The sequence below is a fragment of the Primulina huaijiensis genome, chromosome 2 (assembly GCF_012295235.1).
Source record: "Primulina huaijiensis isolate GDHJ02 chromosome 2, ASM1229523v2, whole genome shotgun sequence".
Lineage (NCBI taxonomy): Eukaryota > Viridiplantae > Streptophyta > Magnoliopsida > Lamiales > Gesneriaceae > Primulina > Primulina huaijiensis.
In genome coordinates this window covers 20,218,170-20,245,597 of record NC_133307.1, presented here as the reverse complement: position 1 = coordinate 20,245,597, position 27,428 = coordinate 20,218,170, and the positions used below count along the sequence as shown (strand labels likewise).

The 27,428-nt window shown below is 35.6% G+C and overlaps 3 protein-coding genes across 3 annotated transcripts; 1 reads left to right on the top strand and 2 right to left on the bottom strand.

Annotated features, from left to right (window-relative positions):
• Window positions 1-317: 317 nt before the first annotated feature.
• Window positions 318-4,193, top strand: LOC140968459 (rhodanese-like domain-containing protein 9, chloroplastic). The gene is made up of 6 exons (XM_073429415.1): window positions 318-481; window positions 1,258-1,508; window positions 1,592-1,742; window positions 3,599-3,684; window positions 3,760-3,864; window positions 3,948-4,193. The coding sequence occupies exons 1-6, from the start codon at window positions 354-356 to the stop codon at window positions 4,016-4,018; spliced, it is 792 nt and encodes a 263-aa protein (XP_073285516.1). The 5' UTR covers window positions 318-353; the 3' UTR covers window positions 4,019-4,193.
• Window positions 4,194-4,901: 708 nt separating this feature from the next.
• LOC140968453 (uncharacterized) lies at window positions 4,902-9,181 on the bottom strand. The gene is made up of 9 exons (XM_073429404.1): window positions 8,564-9,181; window positions 8,006-8,146; window positions 7,404-7,784; window positions 6,924-7,028; window positions 6,493-6,633; window positions 5,743-5,946; window positions 5,499-5,591; window positions 5,254-5,365; window positions 4,902-5,165 (listed from the first exon to the last, which is right to left on the bottom strand). The coding sequence occupies exons 1-9, from the start codon at window positions 9,164-9,166 to the stop codon at window positions 5,122-5,124; spliced, it is 1,824 nt and encodes a 607-aa protein (XP_073285505.1). The 5' UTR covers window positions 9,167-9,181; the 3' UTR covers window positions 4,902-5,121.
• A 14,963-nt stretch (window positions 9,182-24,144) lies between these two features.
• LOC140968445 (FT-interacting protein 1-like) lies at window positions 24,145-27,124 on the bottom strand. The gene is made up of 2 exons (XM_073429391.1): window positions 26,900-27,124; window positions 24,145-26,803 (listed from the first exon to the last, which is right to left on the bottom strand). The coding sequence occupies exon 2, from the start codon at window positions 26,735-26,737 to the stop codon at window positions 24,341-24,343; it is 2,397 nt and encodes a 798-aa protein (XP_073285492.1). The 5' UTR covers window positions 26,738-26,803; window positions 26,900-27,124; the 3' UTR covers window positions 24,145-24,340.
• Between the last annotated feature and the right edge of the window lie 304 nt (window positions 27,125-27,428).

Below are 27,428 nucleotides of genomic sequence, written 5' to 3'. Positions count from 1 at the left end.
AATTATTGAATGCTGAAAAATAAGAGTTGAAATATTTGAATGCTGAAAATAAAAGTTGTAAATATTGAAAATTAGTGTGTGTTGATGTATTTATTTTTAGATTATTTCCAAAGAAATTCTATAAATAGGTATCTCAATTTGTGAAGAAAAACACAATTGAGTAGAGAAATATTTTTATAAAATGTGTATTTTGATATATTTTGTGAATTTGAGATTTTTATTTTTTACCGTAAATGTTTAATTTTAACATATCCATATTTTTTAAAAATAAATAATAATGTTTGTGCTGGTTATCCGATCAATTTCATTCCATATGCCACGTGGCAGAAACCCAATGACTCGCTTACATTTCAATGGATCCTTCGCGGCAACCAGGCACAGCAGTCGCAATTCGAAGAGAAAGAGAGTGGGAGGACTCGACTACTCTCAGAGAAATGACAGGAATCTCTTGCTGTTGCTCCTTCACACTCTCCGCTCGGAGGTACTGTCAAATTTTATGTTCTTTTTCTCACCTTTACTATTTCACTAGCTCTTTGTGCAATTTCTTGCATGTAACTTAGATGTAAGTTGGTGATGTTCATTCAAGATGAGATTTTTAGTTGTGTTTCTTTTTTTTTTTCCCCCCCTTGAAAATTCTGAATCTTTGTCATCTTGAGTTTGTTGTGCTTAAATTTATTTTTTACTGTTAGTGTACATTTGGGACGAAACATCTAGTAATTGGTTGTCCTCAATTTGTGCTCACTTTTGATTTTGATGAAATTGGTTCCAGACTACATTTATAAGAAGAAACGTAGATCTTCATTTACGTTCTTGAATGCTGTATTATGTTTTCTTGCTCATCAGTCTCTCTGCTGTTATATTTAACAAAATATCAATTGAATGGACATCTTGTTTGTGATATTTTTTATGCCCCGTCGTGGGAACCTTACATTCTTCTTAGTCTAATTGCGACTAGGATCTAATATGTGAGATAGTGTGACGTCTACACGGGGTCTCAAAATCTGTCATTTGATATATTGTGGAGCGAACTGTGTAAAAAACCTCGAACATCTCTATGATCCACAGACTTTTAGGAGTTCAAGATGAAAAAGCCAATTTGCCTTTTACAAACAATTCTGGACGCAAACGTCAAAATCATTTTTAGTTTATCTTGCTTTTAAAATCTTTATGGCTTTTGGAAATATTTTGTTTGCATAAAATACAAAGAATAGAGTTTTGAATTTTAGGAGGGTTAAGATAATATGAATGTGGTTACAGCAATTTGGCAACATCTTGGTCGGTATTGGGGACTCATCAAGTACAGACACTGAAAGGGAGCCGATTGCCTAGAAGAAACTTGGTAATCAAAGCAGAAGTGAAGTTCGTGAATTCTGAAGAAGCAAAGAAACTTATCGCAGTTGAGGGGTTTGCAGTTTTGGATGTTCGCGATAGAATTCAGTTCGAGAGAGCTCATATAAAAGACTGCTATCACATCCCACTATTCATCGAAAACGAAGACAATGACTTAGGTTTGCCTTAAAGCTATTCAATATGATTCTCATGGTTTTCATGACTTTTGGTTTTGCAATTTACTCAGAAGTTTATCATACAGGAACAATAATAAAGAGGACAGTACACAACAATTTCGCTGGTTTATTCTTTGGCCTGCCTTTCACTAAAGCTAACCCTGAGTTTGTGCAATCTGTTAGGAGCCAGTTTTCACCCGAAAGCAAGCTGTTACTTGTTTGTCAAGAGGGTCTGAGGTTAGGTTCTTAATTCATTACAGCTTTTTTTACTTTTCATTTTTTGAAAGTATGAAACAAGATTAACAAGGAACAATTATTTGCTATTCACCTCCTCAACTTGTGCCGAAGAATACTCCTATAAAGTTGTGCCGAAGAATGCTCCAATAAAGCATTATTTGGATTTGACTTGTAATTGAATTTGCTGATCGCACCCTTTGATGTATGAGACATATATGTTAAAGGACTGAAGTTTGAACCAAAGGTTATGTTTCATTTTACAAATCTTTGGTCGTATTTGGTATTTGTTCAGTATTTTAATGTTTAATTCGTGTTGAAAGTGTCATGGGACGCCATCCAGTATCGGAAACATGTAGTACTATATGTTTTATTTGTATTCCGGAACTGGGGTCACCTCTTGTGATTGCTATAGTGCCGAAGCAGTATGTTAAACAATACATGAAAATTGTTCTGTATGTTTTAAAAGCAATAAGAGTGATAGAAGGAGATAATGCATCTCTACCCGTATGCAGATGAAACAAATTTAATTTGTCTTGAAAAAGTAAAATGTGGAAAGTCTCTTCTTATCACTAAGAGAATCCACTGATGAGACTGGATTTACACCGATCTCCGAAGCCTTCAGCGCACTTCTAGAATTAAAACACTCAATCACTAGGACAAACTGCTTACAACTGCTTTCTGTTATCACATCCATAGACCCCACACTGTTGGAAATATTCTTACAAATCATCACACTCTGGTATTATGTTAAAGCTTAATTGATCATTCATAAGGATTGGCTATGCATATATTGTTTAATGTTATATGCAACGATATCATCCAGGTGATTTATGGCATAATCTCTCTAGCATGTTGGTGAGTGACTCTTCGATTGATTATGCAATGAATGTCTTTTTAACATTTTAGCTCGTCTCTCTTATGTTTCCACTATCACTTCGTGGTTTTGATAATATTTTGCAATCCCCTTGCTTAATCACCTTAATTTGTTCTTGAATGATTAATATATATGACTGCATCAAGAACTAGTTGTTAGAACAAGACCGAAGGAAGCTAGTCGTTATAAAGTTACTCTAGTCGTTATAAAGTTACTTTATCTCACCAAAAAACTTGTCTTATACTGGAAGTTGTCATTTCCAAATATGTTTTTGCCGGTTTAGTTTCCTGATGTTTTCTCTGCTGGCTGACAGCAATGCCAGTATGCATTGGTCTATATGTTCTGTTTCCGGTTCAGACAAACTCAATTGAGATAACTTCTGGCTGAGTCAATTCTGATCTGATGCCCGTTAAGGCTATGTTTTTGCCGGTTTAGTTTCCTGATGTTGTCTCTGATGGTTGACAGCAATGCCAGTATGCATTGGTCTATATGTTCTGTTTCCGGTTGAGACAAACTCTAGTTAACATCCAATTGAGATAACTTCTGGTTGAGTCAATTCTGATCTGATGCCGGTTAAGGCAGTTCTAGTTTCCTTCCGATAGATATGTCTTGTTCAAATAAGAATGCACCTTTGGAATCCGTTGTTGAATTCCTTTGAATTGGTCGGAGGAATACTGCTATATCTGCACAATTAATGAAACATATTAGAAATACAAAAAACTAGTCTTGTAATTACCAAAATAATTTTTTGCTATTCCGGTAACTCAAAAAGCTTTTCGCTTCGTTCTTGTTTGTGTGTGATTGTGATTAATTTTATTCTTTTAAAAAAACTACTTAGAGATCAAAGAATACATTTTAAGTCAGATATGATAATATTAAGTTCATACATCTTTGATATGACTTGATTGTGATCTAGCCCTAGTTTTTGTATGTCCAGAAGCCTTTACTGAATCAAAGCTAATTTTTCCTTCACCTATCCAAGGTCTGCCTCGGCTGCCTACAAATTAGAAGAAGCTGGATATCAGAATATAGCATGTGTAACATCAGGCCTTCAATCTGTGACAACAGGTGCATTTCTGCTTATTCAAATCTTGGTCATGTATTTAAGCTGGTATTGAATAACAAGAAACCATACTGTTATAGGGACATTTGACTCGGTTGGTTCGACGGAGCTGAAAGATGCGGGAAAGGCTGGTTTAATCACCATACAAGGCAAAATTTCTGCTGTACTAGGGACTGTACTTATCTGTAAGTCCAAAAGGATCAAGAACAAGTTTTCTTGAATATTATTCGTCGATTTTTTCACTCATCTTAGGTTGATCACATCCCAGGTGCATTTCTGTTCGTTACTTTCTTCCCAGATCAAGCTGAGAAGCTATTTCAATTGGCTCCAACAAGCTAGCAACCAATCTGCCACCTTCACAGTTCATTGTTGAATGTAAATTGATTTTGATTTTGATTTCGATTTCCATAGAGTACATTGTATTCCATGTTCGGATAGGTTAGAATGCCTCATATGTATCAATGAAGAATTATGCCACGTTACATTATATTTGAAAAGGATTGTTTAGCTTGCATTGCTTTGCTTTGTATTATGGGTATAAAGTGTGCGATTTGCATGCATTTGGTCACTAGTCTACTTTTGACTAAATTGGACTGTGGGTAGCGTCCGCTGACACTGCACTGTAGCTACATAAAAGCAATCTCGTTGTTTCAATGTTCCAAAATCTTACTTTTTCTTAATTTGTTTTTTTAATATATATTTATTTCTTTAATCGGATTTTAAAAAAATTATGAAATGATTAAACTCGGGGTTAATTATTTTTTGCATAATTATCATTTTCATAAATAATACTTATAAAAAATTTATTTGTAACGAATCAGTGATTTTGATATTTAATTTAAAGACATTTTTTAAATTTTGTTAATTAATATAAAGTAAATAGTAATGTATTAGATTACATTAAATTACTTAATTCAATAAACAGAATTTATTGCATAAACTACTTCGATATGAGTTTAGTGCACATAAATTTTAAATGAAATAACGTTGCTGATAAATGCTTAAGAAAATATTCTAATAAATAATAATATTGACCAACCATTTTGGCAGAGTAAGAGGTATCTAACGCAGTCACTAAAATAACCCCATCGAGTACCATGAGTTCGGCCCCGGCCCTGTATTCGTAGAAATGAATTTCAAGAATGAAGTAAAATGGATAGTAGAAGGCTTAAAAAACAGGCTTTTAAAACCAATTTCCACTGAGATTCAGATCATTTTCATCCCTCTGAAACCTGTACTTGAATTTCACAGCACCATTATTCTGGTAACACTAATAAATATACAATTCAGCTTTTATATGTGTTTGATTGATTGCAATCTTCCCAACGCTTGAGATTCTCCTCACCAAACACCATCAAAAGTCCCAGAACCTCTAGCATCCATAAAAATGGTAAGAGGGACTTCAACAGGTTGAATCAAGTTCTCTTCCAGCTACTGTATAGCTACTCGCCTTGTAAGCAGTAAAGCTGCCTGATGTTTCCTGATGCTGTAGATTCATATAAAGTTAAATCATGTTTAATGTATGACCGCAGGGAAAGTAAATAAAAATGTGACTTTATTATAACAGAATTTACCATATAACCAATCTTTAAAACATGAGTGGAGAGCACTAGATAATTCTCGTTTACGGCTGTCTTCAAGTTGAGTTTCCCTCAAGATTTGCTTGACTTCTTCCAAACTTTTGTGCTGAGATTCAAGAAAAAAGAAGTAAGCAATCATTTCGGAATTTCAGTTGATAAAATAGCTGAATAAAAACCAGAGTAAAGAAGGAGAGCGTGAAATTGTATCCATAGGTGTTATCTCAGTACTTGGAACATACATTTTTCTGTTGTGATGCAAGATATGCATCAGGCAAAGGGAATGGATTGTCTTTGGTGGAACCAGGTTGTTCACTTCCCAAATAGTTCGGGATCTGCAAGTCACCAAATCGTACACTAATTGCATCATATAGGAACTTACAATAAAAATAGGAAAAATATAGACAACCAAAAAGAATAAAATTGCAATCATTTACAGAATCTGACGATGCAGATTTAAGGTAGAAGACCAATTAATGCGCATACCACAAAATTAGTATACTGATCTGGGTCAAGGCGGATGGCAGATTCGGCTTGAACATCTGCAACACCAGCTGGATGGGATAACGAGTCGTGTGGATCGACCACTCCAAGTACCATAGGTTCATCCCACTTGTTGATTTTAGGATCAATTCCAACCTGATTCATGTGCTCCTCCAATTGCGAGTAGAATGTATTATATGGTGCCACCTATTATTAGTTAAACAGAAAAAGAAAGATAATCAATGTGAAAATGTTAGCGGGAACATAAAGGAAAGGAGTATCTTCGATAACTCATTTTGTAGGTTAACAAGATGGGTTTATGCAAATTCCATACTATGAGTTATGTTTGGTTGAAATTTTATATATTTATTATTTATCATCAACCAAATCATTAATTATTTATCATACATCAATCAAATCATTTAATACAGAATTACAATATTATCCTTCATATCTTTATTTATTTATTTTTATTAATTATTGAAAATGATAAAAATGTAATTTTACCATCTTATCTCAAATTAATCAATCAAACCAATCATATTATTGTTTCTTCAAAACTATTTCACATCTACTAAAATATTTTAATAATCCGAATATTATTTATCTATACAATCTCATTAAATCTCATCAACCCAACTAAACAGACCTTGACAAATAGGCTTATTAACCCAGAGAATTAAAATTCAAAAAGGATGAGGTGATTACAGAAGAATGAATAGATTTAAGTACAAAAAAAAATTTGAAACCCACCTGCAACTTATGGTTATCTCCAACAACAAGGGGTTGCTGGTTTACCCCTAAGAAGAACAGACATTCACGGCAATTTACTATGCAGACACGTTTTGCTGCAGTGATTAGATGAACGCGTTCACAATGTTCGACTCTGACCGCCTATTAGGTGCAATAATGCAGGAATAAGAAGTATTTGATGTTAACATCTCATATACATCAATCAAGAAATCAACAAGTAATACGGAAACGAGTATCATAAAAATACATGCGTAGTTAAGTAAGTTATAGACAATGTCTAGCACACACTATGATAGATCATATACAAGGTTAGCTGGAGTAACCATCATGGGAATCAAAATACCATGCTAGTTATTTGAAGACTCTGTCAACACCAGAACTAGACATACATGCAAATAGAATCATATTACTAGGATTTAACAATGCAGTACCTTCCCAATGGCTCCCAGAACAATTGTAGCATCAGAGCATCCATAGACCGTGGCATATCTTAGTGGTGCCAATATGTAAATTGCTGATTCGTGGCAATTTACAACCTGAGAATAACATAGTTATTAGGTGTATGGTGAATGAAAGTTATACGGGTGGAGCAAGGTGCTTGATTTATCAGAGCAAGGCCCGCTAAGGCTTAAAAATTGAAGAAAATTTAAACAATATCATCGGATATGTACTTATAATGACTTATCATTTTCCTCTCTACTTAGATGACTTTCCACAAACAATAGAATCTGGCAATTACTAAGCAGATACTATAAGTTTCAGATCATTTAATCAACAAATGTAGAGATCCTCATTATGCCATGATTAAAAAACTCAAATGACCAGAATTTTACACGCAAATAAATTTGATGGAAATCTTGGCCATGTGAGAAGTAAAAGGAACGTGAGATGCAAACATGGCTGCTTTTCACCTTCACAGATGTGCCCTTGAGATCAGATGCTTGTTTTACAACTGATGATTTGGAGACCCCCTCAATGAAACTTGGACCTCGAGGACTGCTAGAGGGCTTTGCCGAACTTGTGTTGATATCAGCCATCGGAACATCCTGGTCAGAAAAATTGTTGGGGACATTTTCTTTTGGAGATACTCTATCAGCAATGTGTTCCAGGGTAGTGGATATATTTTGAAGAAGCCAGTCAAGAACTTGTGATGCAGGAACAGGAACATCAGGCATGTCAGGGTCCGAATTCGCAAAAAATGGAGTATTCTGGCACACGGGAATTCTCTCGGATCCCTTTTCACCAAAATAAATCAGAAATCCAAGATGCTCAAATCTGTCCATAGATAGAACCTGGAACAGAAGATTACAAAGAGTGATGGTATACAGTCAAGAAATCATGCCGAATTGCCAACAAGAACATGAATTACAATTTTTACTAGACCTTAACCATATGAACAGAATCATCCAGGAAAACAGACGACAGTGGTAGGGACAACATATGATGGCGCCATCTTAACATAATTAAATAACAGCGAATTCAACATTAATGTAAAATAAGTAAAAGGACATACAATTGATTCATCGTCTTCCCTTTCCACGGAGTCAGACAAAAGGGATAATATATTGCCTATGTGTTTCTGCAAATATGATAGCTGGTGAGCTTCTTCATCAGCTTGTGATGGCATAAATCTTCGACTATTGCTGCGTACTAACTGCCATATGTAGAGCCATACATATTAATAATGATAATATAGTAACGATTATATGTTAATGACATGTAAAACGAAAGTTATCACATCTCAACTGCGGGACCATATGAAATTAAGAGCAACACATATTAACATTAATCATACGTAAAATGAATAAACGCATACATAAATAAACCAAATGTCCAAAATATAAATCCACATCCACTTCTCAATAAATTCATGACACATCAGACATTTAAATCCAAAATGCATTTCTAATATATCCCAACAATATCTGGCATCACATACTAAGGCAGGCTAAAAAATCAAGAAAAACAAAAATTCACTTTCATATCTCAACAAACCAGCTTCAAAAAATAAATATTTCACCCACATTGCAAATCAAACAGTAAATAAACTAAAATTAGAAAAATTTAACACCTGCAATGGTGAGAGAGCAGATAAAAACCCATCAAAAGCCGATGTTGAAGGCCACACATCAGCAACCGCAGCAGAGTCCTTATGCCCTTTAGGCAGCAACCTCTTGTAACTCTGTATATACAAGAAAACCAACAAATCAAACACATTCACTCCGATTTCATCGATATCTTGTGGAGCCCTAGCATTCACCAAAGGATCGGAATCGTTGTGGAGAACAGAAGATAGGGTTTCGAGCAGAAGCCGAGCGTGATCTATGGGAACCTGCAACACTCGGGATAGCATTTCGGAGCTGACTCGGTGATTAGAATCCGACGAGAGGAGAGCAGATTTGATTTGGGATAGAGTCTGAGTGCCATCGGTGAATATAAGTTTGGGAATGGGGAGAAGGCCGTGTTCGAAGGGCTCGCGGCGGGGGTGGAGATAATACGTGGCAGCTACGAGGGTTGACGGTGGTTGCCCCAGTTGCGGTTCGGTGGCGGAATCCATCATCGAGGTGGCGCGTGGATCAGTAGGGGCATAAATGGAACTTAAAAGTGCTGTACGTTCAAGGTGAAGGAAATTATGGAAGTTTCCGTTGGAGGTGTGTGAAAAGGCAACGGACATAAATATGAGTTCGGGCCGACCCGAGTTATTTAAAGATCCGAGTACTCGTTTAAAGATATAACATACACTATAATTTTAAGGAGAAGTTGTTTTAGAAATATTTATTCGTGAAATAAGTCGATTCATATTCAGATTGAAAAATAATATTTTTTAGACAAAAATAAAAAAAAATTTACTGATAGGTCGAGTAAAATATTCGTCTCACAAAATTAATCCATAAAATGATCTCATAGAAATTTTTGTGAATTTTAAACTAAACACTTAACATACAAACAAGCATGGACTTAACCAAGTTCATAAAATTAATTTAAACCCCCATGAAACTTCATTTTAACTAGTTATTATGCACACGCAATACGTGTGTGTACAATCTTTTTTATTATTATCGATAGACTAAAGTGAAATTTGACAAATTATGGAGGGACTAAATTGATATTTGAATTGTTGAAATAAAAATAAAAGTGTGTGTTGAAATTAAAACAAAACAAAAAAAAACAAAAAAACAAAAGTGTAATATTAATATCATATAAGAGTAAAATTGGAAAAAAAAATTGATGTCCTCTCTATGTAGTTATTATCATGTCCTCATACTTAATATAATAGTATAGATTTGTAATTTTACATTTTATATAGTCCATAGACGAGAAAGATAAAATTATAGACATTGATCTGATTGGACACGTGCATTGCGCATATTAAAAAAGAGTCAGTTAATAAGTCAAAAATATTTTGTCCAATTAAGGATTGAGGTTAGTTTTTGGAGCATTTTTGTTTATCTTTTATTTAGGTTTTTAAAATTAATGATGTTTTTGCAATTATTATGCCAAACCTATCAAATATGACAAAAAACTTATGTGAGACGATCTCACAGGTCGTATTTTGTAAGACAGATCTCTTAGTCATCCATAAAAAAGTATTACTTTTTATGCTAAGAGTATTACTTTTTATTGTGAATATCGGTAGGGTTGACCCGTCTCACAGATAAAAATTCGTGAGACCGTCTCATAAAAAATCTACTCATCAAATATAATTCATATTTTTAATAATATAGTAGGAGATATGTACGAAGACAAACCATATGTTTTTCTAATAGCAATTTGATCCAATCATATGCCACGATTTTATCACTAAATTATCATAAAATCACAGTGTAGTAAATAAATTGAATATAAAATCAACAAGTTAAATAAGGAATATCAAACTGGGCATTTTTAACGTCATATACACTGCAGATCTAGCTAATGTGAAAATCCACGGCAAAATCTCATATGAAAAGAATTATGGTGGAATTAACACACATTTCTCAATTTTCATAACATCTTCTTGACTGTTATTCAAACGGGAAATTGACCTTCAGTCCCCAGCCGTCGTTTTTTTGTGTTCAGTCCCTGGGTACTTTTTTAGCCACATTTCCACATGAAGTGTACCACATTTCCACATGAAGTGTACCACAATTTGTATGACATAGTACCATAATTTTGTGGGTAGTGAGTGAGCCCAAAGAAATGTTTTGATTGGGGATTTTTCACCAACTTCCCCTTATTCAAAAGGTCCAATAATGTATATATATATTGGAACTTTTGAAGCAATTACAGAACCTGAGAGACAATTTGGATTGGTATTATTTGGTTAATGGTCATCCTCTTTTACAATGGAAATACGTTTTGGAGAAAATCTATAAATAAAAATCAAAATTCATCATGCTCTTACCATCCAGAATTAAAGTAATAAATTCTAGCGGAAATGTAAATGAAGTCATTATTAAATCTTTAGAACGAGTTCATGATCTTCTATATCTACGCATTCTTTTTTTGGAGAGCCATTTAGTTTCTCCTTGTATATAATATGATAATGAAATCAGAGATAGAGAACGCGATAACGTGCGATATGAGAATAACAATTATATGGATAATGTTTATTATTTTCTTCTGATATTTCTGTTTCAACTCATCATAAAAAAGAAATTATATTTTTTCCTCTACACATGACTCATAACATATTATCAGATTTATTAAAACTCATTGACCAAAAGTTTAATCGACCACTTTAATTTGAGCTTAACTTTAATAGATAACTCATAATACATATTTATTCACATATAAGCTCATACAACATGATATGATCGATTGAGGGATAATCGTTGAGCTACAATAGCTCGGTTCTTGAAATATTGAACACCGATGAATGAAAAAGACACTCAAAATAATCATTCGAAGAAACCGATTAAACATTTTGTACGACATTTAAAAGATATGCAAGTTGAATGATTAAAAAATATTTTGGTTGAAGCATTTTATCAAACACGTGGTATGCAATATTTTGGTATTTGAAATATACATAAAATGCTTCAACAATGCATCTTAAAAATAGTAGAAACGATAAGTAAATACAATAAATAAATAGGAATTTGTTTATAGATGAGATTAACAACTTCTAAGTCACCCCTTATTCCCCTTAGAAAGGGTCCACTAAAAGACTTTGATTTATACAATTCCTTGTACAAACCTATTTCAACTTAGGACTTATCTCTTACCTAATTGAAACTCCTAGCATACTCTTGATTGTAGACCGCAACCTCACAATCTGAAAAATGTTTAACGTCTCTTATGTCAAGATTACAAAAACAATCTTTAATGTCTTTGTGTGAAGACTCACTCAACTAAACTTTGAAGCTCAACTCTCATGTATATGTGTGGGTGATTGTGGGTGATGATTTAATTCATTACAGTGTGTGTATCTTTCAAATGTGTCCTCACACGCTCTCATTCAAGATCATTTTTCATGTAGGTTGCTCATGATTCGAATCATCTTCCAAAGCTTTGTATTTGATCTTCAACATTTTGTATTTTTAGACTCTAAGAATGATATATACGTTAGATATAATAATATGATCGTTTGAAAATTTTTTGTATTGTTCTGTTACTAAAACAGTCAATTCTGCCTTGCTGGCCATTTTTCTCGTGCATAACTGATTTTGACATTTTTGTGAATAAAAAATATTGTATTTTCTCTCCTTATCTTTTGTGTATACAGCGTTCCTAAGAATACAAATATTGTATTTTCTCTTCTTATCTTTTATATATACAATGTTCCTATTTATGTACAATTGTGTCGAACCAAATATTGATAAGTGTATAAAGATTTCTTATATTGTTGCAAAAATCTAATCAAAGATTGTTGGTGGAAGTTTCTGAAGATATTGATGGTCTGATCCTTCTAATAGGCCGAGTTTTATTGTAGTGGGCTAAAGTGTGTGTGACTCATGCTTTTCATTTGGTCTCCTGGAATGGGCCAAAGTTTTTGGTTTGTGTTTATCATTTGACTTCTCCCTCAAGCTCAATGTGGTATTAAGAACAACGCTGATCTTGGATCGTGGTCGATTGAAGGAGATGGCATATAGAGGCTTGGTGAGAACATTTGCAACTTGGTCGAAGGAGAGAACATACTAAACAACATCTTTAGATGTGACTTTTTCTTTGACAAAGTGAAGATCAAGTTCAAGATTTTTAGTACGGGAGTGAAACACAAGATTGGCACTTAGTGTAACTGTGCTAAGATTATCAGACCATACAGCAAGAACACTAGGTGACTGAATGTGAAGTTCTGCTATAAGGTACTGAAGCAAGATAAGTTCACATGTAGCATTGGCGAGGCTAGGCTATGATACTCAGCCTCCATGCTGGAACGAGAAACCACGACTTGTTTCTTGGAACTCCATGAAATGGGGAGCCACCAAAGAACCAACAAAAGCCAGAAGTCGATTTCCGATCGTCGGGGTCATTACCCCAATGTGCATCACAGTAGCCAGGGAGGCAGAGGCGAGATGAGGCCTTTAAACAGACATTAATGTCTAGAGTACCTTTGAGATAACGAAGGATTATTTTGACAGCTTTCTAATGTGGAATAAGAGGCGTTTTCATGAATTGACAAACTTTGTTCACGTTGTAAGCAATGTCTGGTCTCGTGAAGGTTAGATACTGAAGTTCACCAACAATGTTGCAATAAAGAGTGGTATCTTCAAAAAGATCTCCATCTTGGGCAGAAAGTTTAACACCAGTTTCCATGGGAGTAGGTAGAGTCTTAGCTTGACTCATTTAGTCTTGAGTAGACAATCTCGGACATATTTGGTCTAGGTCAAGAATAAAGAATGATTGGAGGAACGAAACACTTCAATACCCAAGAATTATGAGAGATCACCTAGTTGTTTGAGAGAAAATAGCTTGTACAAATGTTGAAAGAGAGCTTGAGTATTATGTCCTGCATTGTTGCTTGTGATTATAATATCATCGACATAGACAAGGATAGATTATTCAATCAGAAGCAGTTTTAACAAAAAGAGAAGTGTCTTTAGACATAACAAAGCCCATGCATAGAAGAGCATCTCGAAGTTTTTCGAACCAATCCCTAAGTGCTTGTTTAATGTTGTAGATGCCCTTGTGAAACTTGCACGCTAATATGAAATCTCCATCCTTAATCTCAAATCTGGAGATTGTTTCATATACACATTTTCATAAAGGATTCCACATTTTCATAAAGGATTCCATTCCATAAGTCATTGTTGACATCTAGTTTCTTAATGGACCATCATTTTGAAATGGTTGCGGTGAGAACAAGACTAATGGTGGTTGTTTTCACCACAAGACTAAATGTCTCGGTTTAATCAAGTCCCGGAGATTGGAATGTCCCTTAGCCTCTAGCCTCGCTTTGTCTCGGGCGATCGAACCATCAACATTTTTTATTTTGAACACCCATTTTCACCTAATGATAAATGTTTCGGGCGGTGGAGAAACGAGAGACCAAGTATTGTTATTTAGTAAGGCTTGATATTCTTAACTCATAGTAGTACACCACTCCAAACTTGTAAGGGCCTCATGTAAAGTATTTGGCTTATTTGAAACTGGAGAAGATGTGACCAATACCCTGGAGAAGTAGGCTCTAGCTTTGGACCAGGTGATCATTGGAAGAGTGCTCACATGGGGTAAAATGGAATGAAGGGAGGAAGAATTTGAGGGAACCCTTGCAAATGGTTTAGAAGAAGAATGAATGGAGGAGTTCATGACAGATTGAAATAAGGAATTAGAGAATGGTTGACTCAGAATAGAAGTGGTGTGAACCGTGGGAGATGTAGTGGGAAGAAGCTGAGGAGTAAGCTGTTGAGAGGAGGCTAACTTATGATCTGGTATAGAGGACAAGGAGTTCTGTTGTGTGAAGAGGGAGACATTTTCATTAAAATTGACAAGGGGAGATATAAAAACACAACCATCATAATAGAGACATTAGTATTGATTACGTTTGTCATTGTAGCCAATAAAGATGCCAGGAGGGGATCTAAATTCTAGTTTATGAGAGTTATGGCAGAAAGACATGGGGAAAATAATCACCCAAACACCTTAAGAAGGGAATAGTTCGGGATCAGATTATGTAGCTTGGTGAGTGGGACACAACCGTTAAGAACTGATGTGGGTAGTCTATTGATAAGATACAATACAGTATGAAAAGCATCTTCCCAAAAAGACAGGGACAATGATGCTTGAGGTAAGAGTGGTAGACCCATATAAGCTATATGGCGATGCTTATGTTCCACAACACCATTTTGTTCAGATGTGTGAGGACAAGAGAGGCGATGAATAATCTCATTTTGTTGTAAAATGATGATAATGGACGAAACTCACCACCCCAATCAGTTTGAAGAACTTTAATCTTGGTGTTTAGCCGAGCTTCTGAGTGGGTTTTAAAGTGGATGAATTCTTGTTTCACTTTTGATTTAGTTTTGAGAAAGTAGATCCAGGTAAATCAACTATAGGCGAAAAATGAAACTAACATAATAACAAGAGCCATATCAAGACAATGTGTGCAGGAACATCCGAGTAAATTAATTCAAGTGGTGAGGTAACTAAATTTGGGAAGTAAAAAAGAAGAGTTTGTGACTTTTGCCCAATTCAAAAGTATAATAGAAATGCGTTGATTTATGTTTAGGAATGAGAACATTACAACTTGATAGGATCCTTTTAACAGTGATCTAGTTTGAGTGTCCTGACCAATTATGTCATTGATCAAGGATAGTGGACAACATTTTGATTGAATCTTGAAATTGAGTTTGATGGCAGTAGGGATGGATGAGATCAGTTGAATAGGCAGCTGAGCGAGGTAGACCAGAGAAGAATTTTGAAAGTTGGAATTTGTAGAGACCCTAATGGACATTCCCTTTGAGATGAGTTAACCTCCGTAGATTTATACTTCACAAGGCAAAAATGAGGGTGAAACTCAAAGTCTACATTATTGTCTTATGAAAATTTGTTGATACTAAGTAAATTTTTGGTGACACCGGGAACTCTAAGAAGATGGTTAAGAGTAATAGATCATATGAATGAAGGAGAACGTAATTTATATTAACCAATACAGACATGTTCCATTACTCATGTGAACCTTACCACCACCGGAGTATTCAGATCCAAGCGTGAGGTTTCCCAGTTCATTAGTAACATGATTTGAAGCCCCGATATCAGGATACCACCAGCCTTTAGTTTTTGGTTCAAAGGCGGTATTGGTGAAGGCTACAGTAGTGGAAGGTTGTTAAAAAAAGTTGCCATGGTTGTGTTGAGAATGTTGGTGAGAGCCTTCGGAGTTTTCATGGTAAGTGACAAACGTGTCCCTGAATACAACATATTTGAAAAACATGGCGATTGGAGGTGCTTAACCATGGTTTTCTGCCACCACAATAATTTATGCCACAACCTCAGCCTCGTTGATTAACGTGGTGGGAAAGAGATCCAGGTTTCTTGATTGAATGAGGTAGTTTTGACACAGGGAAGGGTTGGATCATTGACTCCCATATAGCTCTCAATATGTCCTTCATGGTACTATAGCATAGCTCCTGCTTCAGAAAAATTTAAAGTATCAACTCTGTAGGTGACATGAACCACCACTGAAACAAGTAGATAATTTGATCATCCTCGGAAATGGCATGGCCACAGGCAGCAAGAGTGTCAATGTAGCCCTTCATCTTTCTAAGATAATCTTTCACACTGAGTTGGCCCTTTTTCAAGGTTTGCAGTTGGATCTTATATCGCATGACTCGTGCTTTGGATCGGGTGGCAAAGAGTTGGGATACACGAAGCCAAAGGTGAGAAGAGTACTCACAACCTATCATATGGTCTCGACAGACTTAGAAATGGATGCTAACAGGAAAGAGAAGAGAAGTTGGTCTTGATGGCACCATGTAATAAACGAAGGATTGATAGTGTCAACAGCATCCGCTATGGTTTTGGAGGGTATTTGGGCGTGCTCGAGAATGAATGCTCTGAGTCCAAGACCTCGAATACCAACAAGGACATAGATTCCACAAGTAGTTATCATAGCTGAGTATGACAACATTAATTTGATTTTCCATATTGATTACCATGAGAGTGGGATGAGCATTGGAAGCACCGTCGTGCATGGTGTCAGCCATGTTTGAAGAGGTGTCAGGCAATGTTTGAAGAGGTGTCAGCCATAAAGGCTCTTGTTACCAAGTTAGATAAATAAAGTGCAGAAGATTGAGAATAAAAATATTGTATTTTCTCTCCTTATTTTATGTGTATATAGTGTTCCTATTTATGTACAATTGTATCAAACCAAATAGTGAGAGTTGTATAAAGATTTGTTGTGTTGTTGCAACAAATCCAACCAAAGATTGATGGTGGAAATTTCTAGAGACATTGAGGGCCGGATTCTTATGACGGGTCGAGTCTTCATGTAGTGGGCTAAAGTGTGTGTGTGTGTGTGTGTGTGACCCATGCTTCTCATATGATCTCCTAAAATGGGCCAAAGTATTGGGCTTACGTTTATCATTTAATTGTCTCTTAATAAGTAGATCCACAATTATGGAGTTTGTATCAAAATGATTTATTTGAAACTATTCACTTTGAAATCTTCCTTTAACAACCAGAAATTTGATTGGATGTAACATAACACGTTATAAAATCTATTGTTGTGATAAAATAGGCTATAATATGTACTTTTTAGCACTTTTCGACAAGACAAAACATTCTTCCACCAAATGCATAGAGCCCAACATAGTGTTCATAAAATCTTAACATCCATAAAAATAGGAGTTAGTATATCAAATGATCTCAAACTGATTTGACATCCGATTCATGATCATGTAATCTATTGTTTTCTATAAATATCAAAAAACCTTTACTATTATCTAATAGTTTCTCCTGAATTATATAAATATATGTCCAACATCCCAATCACGTACATGTTACATTGACATGTATGAACCTTAGCAATGCATTAGATCCTCACTGTCGAGACATAGGGATCCTTCTACATTTCTCTTTTACTCAAAATCATTCTCAAGGAACTTATTGAAACTAAATTTGTCTCCCTTGGCCACAGGGATATCAGTTGGTTTACGATCCTCATCCCCTATCGCTTGAGAACATTCTCGATATAGCATTTCTATAATAATCCAAGAACACCTCCATAGCGATCCCGATATATTTGGATATCCAGTACAAAAAGATTCATCATTAAGATGTTTCATTTCAAAATTCTTGGCAAAAATCTCTTGGTTTCATGCAACGGTCTATATTATTGCTAGCGAGTATGATATGATAAACATATAAACCTAGAAAAAAATGTTTGCTCCCAATGAACTTATGATATACACAATCATCGACCAAATTAATCTTAAAACCGAACGAGATTATCACTTGATGAAACTTGAAATATCATTGTCGATTTGCATGATTGAGTCCATAAATGGATTTCTTGAGTTCAAAAAACATATTATTTGGGTTTCCAAGCACAAAATTTTCTAACTTCATAATTTAAATCGGTTCATCAATGTCATTATTGAGAAACACATGCTTTACATACATCTCGTATAACTGAAGATTGAAATGTGTCATCAAAGCAATAATGTTCCTTAAAGAGTTTTTCAAAGAAACAATATATAATTTATTTATAATCAATGTCTTCTTCACATGTAAAGCAATTTACGACCAGACGAGCTTTGTATCTTTCCATATTATCTTTCGAATCCTATTGGTTTTAAATATCCATTTGTAATAAATGGGCTTTGGACCTTTAGGCAATGGGATGAGATCTCACACATCATTGTCCTTCATGGACTGTATATCCTCATTTATGGAATCATTCCACTTTATAGAATTAGAACTTTCTATGGCTTGATGGAAGTATATATTATCATGCTCCGTCATTCAAATGTCTACCTCATGTTCTTAATAAAATATAATGTAATCATCTAGTATTGTGTTTCTTCTTTGATTACTTGATCTTCTTAATGGCATAAGTTCTAAATGTGCTCGAGATTGTTCAACTAAAATAATAGGAGGATCTCCATTTTTTTTGTATTGTGTATTGTCAAGATCAAGAATGTGATCCTGTTCAATGTCCAAAAAACTTGTGGGAATATTGCCATATTACTCATCAAATACAATATCCCTAATCGTAGCTACCCCCACTAACTCAGCATCCTCAAAGAACCGGACATTTCTCCGACTTATTTGTGGGATCATAATACTTTTACCCTTTTGATCTCTCAAAGAAACTAATAAATTAATAATTAATCATCATTGATTCTAGTTTTTTTCATTAAGCTTATAAGGTCTTGCCTCAACAGGACATCCCAAAGGTGCAAATACTTAAAACTAGGCTTTTTCTTGTCCAAAGTTCACAAGAGGTTTTGATCATTGCTTTTGTTGGAACTCTGTTAAGGATATATACTGCAGTCTTTAATACTTCTCCCCAATGTGATTATGGTAAGGTAGAATGACTAATCATACTCCCATCATATCCTTAAGCGTTCTGTTTTATCTTTCAGCAACACTATTCATAGTGGACGAACCCGACATAGTTTACTGATGGACGATACCGCATTCCTCTAGGAATTTAGCAAAAGTCTTGAACGTTGTTCACCTGATTTGAAACGTCTACTCATTTTAAAAGTGCGTAAATAATTATTTGTAAAGCTAACATTTCGGGAAATAAACACTTAAATTTTTTGCATGCATGCAACCATACTAAAGAAAAAATACCATTTAAAAATAATCATTAACATTTGGCGTTTAAAAATATTGTAGCTTAAAAACGATCAAATTCAACCAAGTAGGAAATTGAAACATGAAAAATTCAAAATACTAGTAATCAGCAGTATAATAAACCAGTGAATAAAATATCCATGTCCTCTCATCTCTCCAAAAATCGTGATGTGCGGAAAATAATGGTCCTCGGGTCATGTGCGCACATCCCGCATGCCTACTCAGTCTTCGAAACCTCCGGTCTCCTGATCAAAATGCTCACCTGCATCACACACGCCTAGTAAGTCTAAAGACTCAACACACATGTACCGTGATAACAAATACATATACGTAACAAGCAACAGTGAAAAATATCGTAATCAACATACATTTCATGTCTGTAGTAGAATCATATGCATAATCGTGACATGTCAAAACATGATAATAATCATAGTATGTATCATCGTATCAACATATACGTGTTCATTTTCTTAATTTGAATTCCATTCATTAGCTGTGACTTTCGTAACATCATGTCAGCCGATGGATCCATCTACGTGAAACCGCGGTACCCGGTGGCGAGGACATCAGCCACAGCATTACCCGCCCACTGAGTCTCGGCCTTACATGTCATCGTGTCAGCGTATTAGTCACAACTAAATCACTTTCTTCAAAAACGTGTCATCATAATCACCACTTGAATAAAAGCATGCATATACATAATTTTTTTTGAAACCAAGCATGCACCATATTTTTCATAATTATATAAAAATCATAAACCTGATGCATAAACATTTAAATCATGATAAAATGTACTCAGGGCGCTGCAAGGACTAAAATCTCACCCCGGGTTCAAAATGACCATTTTGCTCCTGGAAAAACCAAAATGACCGTTTTGCCCCTGGACCTCTAAATTTTGACCCGAAGCTTACCAACACCTTAAAACATCCCAAAACATAATTAAAAGTATTTCTTAGACGTAAACTCGAGCCCGTTTCAAAATTTAATCGATTCGTTGTAAAACTTGGACCAAAGTCTCGATTTTAACCCGAATCGAACCGAAACGTAACCAAATTTTTCCTAACTCGAACCATGACTCAAATCTCCATGACCAGCCTCTAATCCACTTATTTCAGACCACTTAGGACCTAGAAACAAGCCCCAAAGTTGCTGGAATTCTCCAGAGAGCACACAAATTTTCCAGCTTGAGCGGTTTAACGATAAAAATCATATCTCCTTCATTTCTTATCAGAAAATTACAAATTTGCTATCGAATCGAAGATAACAGAGAGTGCTACAAATAATATGTTGAACACATTTCCAGAAAACTAACCAATAAGTCGTAGAATTTTAAATAACCAAGGGTGACGGGTTTTGAGATACATAAGTTTCACAGCTTGAGCGACTTTACGAGAAAAATCATATCTCTCTCGTTTCTTATCAGAAAATTACAAATTTGATATCGAATCGAAGATAACAGAGAGTGATACAAATCATATGTTGAACATATTTCCAGAAAACCAACTTATATGTCGCAGAATTTGAAATAACAGAGGGTGATAGGTTTTGAGACACCGAAATTTCACCCGAAGACTCAAGATATCGATCTGCCCTCTCCTAAAACCCACAAAAGTTCGACTCCAGCCTATAAACCTCTTCCTACTCGAAGAAAACAGCTCCCTAACGACGTAATACAACAGCCCTTACACAGAAAAACCGGAAATATCGTGAGTTATGCAAAGAACATGAACAACCATGAACCACCGAATGCAAAGGCGTTTGGATCATGCAATATCTATAAAATCTACATGCATGGCACACATATCAGAATATTTACAGCATGTTTGATGAGAAAAGAATGATACAAAGCTTGTCTTTGATGTATTTGCGCTCGAAGATCGAACGTCGGGAGAGCGCCGGTGAATTTTCTCTTGCAAGAAGATGCAAAAGCCGAAGCCTTGCTGCTATGGGGTGCTGAAAACGGCAAGAATCTGATAGAGGAAGGGGAAGGTGTCGGCTAATGAATGGTAATTAGGTCCAAAAAAAACCCATTTTTTGAGTTTAATAAGCCTAAAATTAGGTCCATTAAGCCCAAACACACTCCCGAAAAATATTTCGTGTTGGGAAGTTTTTGAAAATATTAGCCGAACTCTCAAAAAGTCTCTCGATTCGATAAAATTTGTGTACCGCTAAAAATATGCATTGACGGGTAAAAATACCCAACAAAGCTCATTTTTTTGAAAAATACATTTAAAACATCTTATATTAATTAATAAAAATTAATCATGTAATAAAAATAATTTTTCTGATAATTCTCCGGTCTCTGTTCCTCGTTCGAGAGCGAAATGTAACTTAAAAATCCTAATGCATGAACTTTTAAAATATCATGAAATAAATCCTATCATACAAAAATTATGCATAAAATGCATAAAATAATTAAACAAAAATTAATGAAATAAACATGCATTTAATACTTTAAAACGATTTAATAAAATACAAAAAAAATTTAATAACTTGCATGCATGTGGTCCACGTGGACCTTCAATATTTCGAGACGTTACATGATTCGTCATATCTATCATAGTATTTATTATCAGGATCAGATCTAACTCTTTTAATAATTAAGCTAAGTTGATTTTTAATTTCACTTTTATAATTTTTGAACATATCCATTGATTGTGTCTTTTCATGAATGATATAAATGAAGCCATAATTTGAAAAATATTATGTGAATATCATAAAATATTGTTGATCATTCCATGAAGCCAAAGAGAATGCTCCACAAATATCAGTATGTATAAATTCTAAGATGTTTGAACTCTTTTTGGTTTCACATCTCTTTTTGTAGGTTTGTTTTTCTTTTATACAATTAACACGATTATTAAAATATATGTACTTTAAAGGCTAGAGAATTTCGGCTCACACAAGTTTCTAGATTCTTTTTTCAGAGATATAAACTAATATTTTGTGTCATAACACAACTAAATTCTCACTGGTTAATTTAATTTTAGTGTTTCTACTGATTTACATGGATTTATTAAATGAAACAATAATATTTAACAAATAAATATTATTGTATCCTGATAAAGACCCAAAACCAACTAGATTTGAATTACGGAACAAATTGAATATTTCATTTCTAAAAGATCAAGAAAAACCTAATTTGTCCAATGTAGAAATGTAAATCAAATTCCATCTAAAAACAGTACATAAATGTATCACAAGGATCCAAATAAATTTCAGCATTCTAAATTTTCCTATTGCTTCAACTTGAACTATGTTGTCATCACCAACATAGATGAATCTTTCAATATCATTTGGTTTTCGAAAATCCAAGCAGCTCTGCACAGACACATTGATGTGGGTTGTTGCACCAAAATATATTAATCACATGTGTCTAGGAATTGAAGTTAAACTAACCTCATAACAAACCATATCTATAAGCACATATTTCTTAGCATGTCAAGTATGGCAATTGGTGTATTGATTCTTTATATGTCCATCATTGTCACAAAAGAAACAATCAGAACCTTGAGAATCGTTGGGATTCTTCTGACGTTTCTTTGGAGGCTGTGTACCTACACCTTCTTTATCCTTCATTTTCTTTACTTTTTCCTTTGAGTATATGCATAATGAGCACTTTCTGTCTTGTCTTGTCTTGATTCAATTTTTCATCTTCATGAACATAGTGTGATACGAGCTCATTCAGAGAACAAGTCTCTTTTTGACAGTTTTAACTCACCTTAAACTAATTAAACTGTATTGGAAGATTTATCAAAACCACATGCACCAGAAAGTCCTCAGAGAGATCAAGCTTAAGTGCTTTCAGCCTTGAAGTGAGATGAGACATTTTCATAATGTACTCCCATATATTTCCTTTACCATTATACCTCATTGACACTAGGCTTGCCATGAGTATACCAATTTCAGACTTTTCACTGTTAGCGATCCTCTTTTCGAGCTCCTTAAGGAATTCTTTAGATGCAGCAATGTCGTTAGACATTGTGCCTTTAAATGTTTTTGGAATGACCCTTTTCATGATTATCGTACACATACAATTAGACATCTAACACCTTTGAAATTCTTTCTTCTCATCAGAGGTACTCTTATCAGTAATGGTACGAAGAAAGTCAATACTTATCACAAGGTCCAAATCAATGACTCTGAGAACCATAAGTAGATTCTCTTGCCATCATTTGAGATTCGAGCTATTTAGCATATGAATGGAATGAATGTAGCAACTAATATTCTCAAGAGTCAAATCTTAATAGAGAACAAAACCACAATTTACATGCTCAAAATTTATTCGTATAAAATAATCAATAAATTTCCCGAACATGATACCGATCACTCCATCAATATTCTATCTTTTAACAAAATATTAACTTGTAAGTGATAATCTGACACAACAATCAAACACTGATAGTAACTAACATGTCAAATAATTCACATATAAACCGAATAAATTCCAAATGTTTACACCGCTATCAATATACTAAATCCCCGAAAAAATTTCAATCAAAATATATTTTCTGAATCCGAATTGCAAATACATGCATCAGCTTTAATGAAAATCTCAATGAATCAACATGAGGGCCCCTGATACTACTTGTTGGAGAAAATCCATAAATAAAACCCAGAATCCATCATGTTAAATCATCGAAAATTAAAGCAATAAAATGTAACCTAAGCGTACCTAAATCTTTAATCATTAAATCTTTAGAACAAGTTCATGGCCTTCCAGATCTACGCGTTCTTTTTTGGGAGAGCTCTTTAGTTTCTCCATGGATCTTAATCCGATAATGGGGACCAGGGAACATGATAAGGTGCGATCTGGAAACTAGTACCATTATATAGATAATGTTTATCATCATTTTCTGATATTAAAGTTTTAACACATGATAAAAATTAAAACTATATTTTTGTCACTATACATTAAATATCACAATCTATCATATATATTAAAATTCATTAACCAAAATTTTAATGGAGCATTTTAATTTAAGCTCAACCTTGATATAAAACTCACAATACATACGTACATGCCAACCAGAATGTGAAAAACTAGAAATCAAATGGGAAAAGGGGAGTTAATGCAGAACACTGCAAATAGAAGATAACAAATAAGGCAACGTTTAAAACTTCTCTATAACATGCTATCAGCTCTAGCTGGCAATCGCCTGAAGAAATTGCTGGGGACCGATGGCATCTTGCTTCGAAATCTGGGGTGCCTCAGCACAAACAAACCCGCTAACAGAATCACAATCTTGAATGGAGTTATATATAGAGCAACAGCAGCACAGAGACAGAAAACCACGAATATACTCGTCGCTCTCGGGTCCCTCCAGCCCAGCAGAGCATGAAACCTTTCCCCCTGTGTCGCCATGTCTCCCACAACCGTCTGTATCCTCCCCGCCACGCTTCTGAGCCTATCATACCTCATCCGGACAATATCTTGAGCTTTAGATGTGGGGAACGTGTCGAATTCCTCGTCTAGTTCATCTGGATGCACCGCTTCTGCCCAAGAAATTTTTGTGTCCATGTGTGGTGGGTTTCTTGGTTTGTGTCTCAAGTTCCAAAGTCCGATCAGAAACATGTAGAGGAATGTTGTGGGGAGGATTAGTTCTGGGTAGCAGATCAATATGCAGAAGAGGATGTGCACTAAAATGGTGGTGATTGGGTTCTTCCATTGGCAGACCTCGGCAAGCCATTTGCTCATCGAGATAAGGCCGGAAAAGAGGGAGACGATTCGAAAGAAATTGGCCTTGCTTCTGCGCATGCTCCACATATGAGAATCCACGTCTAACATGTATTCAACCACTTCTTTTCTCAGTGGTGGCTCAGCTCTTCCAAGTCTTGACGCCACAATGTTCATCGCCTGATACCTTAAGCTGTCTAATTGGCTGACTGTGAATGGATGCACGTAGTGCATTTTGGGGAGTAATGGCCGGCTGTAAAGGTACAGCATGTGTGCTAATGAGAGGCAAGTGAATCGAAACGCTATCTGGAGTTCGCCTGTTTTCTTTAAACCAGATGGTTGCAGCACAAGGAGTGGGTAAGAGTGGGTGTAGATCCTATCAGTTTCTAAAGTCGAGAGCCGGATTCTTACTTTACCGATTCTTGAATCTCTTCCTGACCCACTGCCGGCTGCTGGTTTCTCGTTCCCTCCCAAGTGGCAGTTGTCGAAAACTCCAATTGTGATCACCGTGCTGGGGTCATACACCTCCCATGTGTACTGCTCATTCCATTTGGGGCTCATGCTATCTACTATGGTTCGAGTTCTTACCCACTTCTGCCCATATTTAGCTACGCAGTAAGCATCCGTGCTACCTCTTCCATCTCGGGTTTTCATTGGAAGAAGCCCTTGTGCACTCAAGAGCCCAACTTCAAGAATACCAATTGGCTGCTTCCACAGTTGCCTAGCAGTTGGCCTTTGATCACTGATGTACATGGTGGACTCATCTAGTACGTGGTATCCACCTTCAAGACAGGCTCTGAGATGAATTCTCGTTGAAAATTTTAGCTCCTTTCTTCTATCTCCCTCCAAAACACCGAACCCAAACTTCTCAAGATCGAACCAACGAGAATGCACATGCCGGTGATCCAAACGCCTCTCAAAGATTGTTAATGGCAAGCTTACCTTCCCAACAAGCTCATCTTTAGATGCGGTCAGCTTATTTTCGATAGTGAGGAATAGTTGCTCTTCGAAAGGCTCTGCAGCAACAAAGATCAGATCTTCATTCCAAAACGGATTAATGGTTCTAGTTGGGCAGAGCTTAGTCTTGAGTATCTGGTTCCCAACTTGAGCTTTCACAAACACTTGTGGGAGCTGGCTTTTGTCTTCTGATTCCACGTCCTGTGCCTCAATCACATTAACACGCAAGTACCACAGTTTAGGCGAAACATACACCTTTGATCTTACACTGAAAACGCCTTCTCCTTGCACTAAAGCAGCGTCTGAATGCCAAGATTCAGGAAAAGCTTCATCAGCTTGTGTCCCCATCCAAACTGCCACCATAACTTCCCCTTTCAATTTATTTTCACCCCGACGATCTTCGAGACGATACCATTGAGGGGCCAAAGGACTATCTGGTGGAACTCTTGTGGGAACTTCATTCATATCAAACACAACTTTCCCAAGATAATCATCTCTTGTTACCAACTCTCTGTCTCTAACAAACACTTCTAGAACAGAGGACTGAATCTTTTCTTTCGAGAATGCGAACACTTGATTCCACTCCGGGTTCGTTTTCTTCTCAAATCTCTGAGTTTTACCCTTGTAGTTCCCTAGCTTCACCTCCACATAAGGATCACAGTTTCCTGTGACAGGATTAGGAGGGAGGTCTCGAGCTTTCACCACACGAACATATAGATAATACATTTGTTCAACAAGATCATACGTACTCGTGACTCTGTCACTACTAATCCACCCTCCACCACCTCGAACTCCTCCATGAGGCCACCGCTCCCCTAGCTGTGGTTTTGTTTCTTTAATCTTGTAGTCATCTTGAGGAGGGTTTGAAGGTGCACGAGTGTTCATCATGTAAATCAAACAGTCTGGGACTGCCAAATTTGTCTCGCTTGAGCTTGGTTTTTCGACCTTGGGTTACTGGAATGATGGATGCAAAACACGCATCAGCTTTAGTTAGAACACATAAATCTCTACGCAAAGAAATACTATTTTTTTAAATGAAGATTTCATTACCTTTTTTGTAAATTTAAACTCTGAAATGTGCTTCATCTTCTTTCTCCCTGCCTCTGTCACCAGCTAATCATGTTCTTGATTTTTATGAAGCTTCATTGAACTTAAGGTTCGATCGAGGGACCAGGTAGTCTGAAATAATTAAAAGGGTATGAGCATTTGCTTTGTTTAAACGCATTTCTTCAGTTTGCCCACTTTACTTAAGCTTATCAAAACCTCAGGAAAACTAGAATATTGGCAACAAAAAGCTTCAAATATTCTGCAATTTATCAAAAGTAGTCTAATGGCCCATGCATGATAACAAAGGTTGTCTTTTGGACTTAAAAACTGTGGCATTTTGGCTTTTTTAAGATTCTTGGATTTGTTTATTGAAGCTCATATTCAATCCCTTGATTGGAAATTTCACATCCTTCTCATGTTGTAACACGTATTATTTTCACAATCGATACAAGTCCGAATAAATAAGATTTTAAGCATCACTTATAGTACACATTGTCTAGAATAATTTAAGATCGACTCTGATACCATTTGT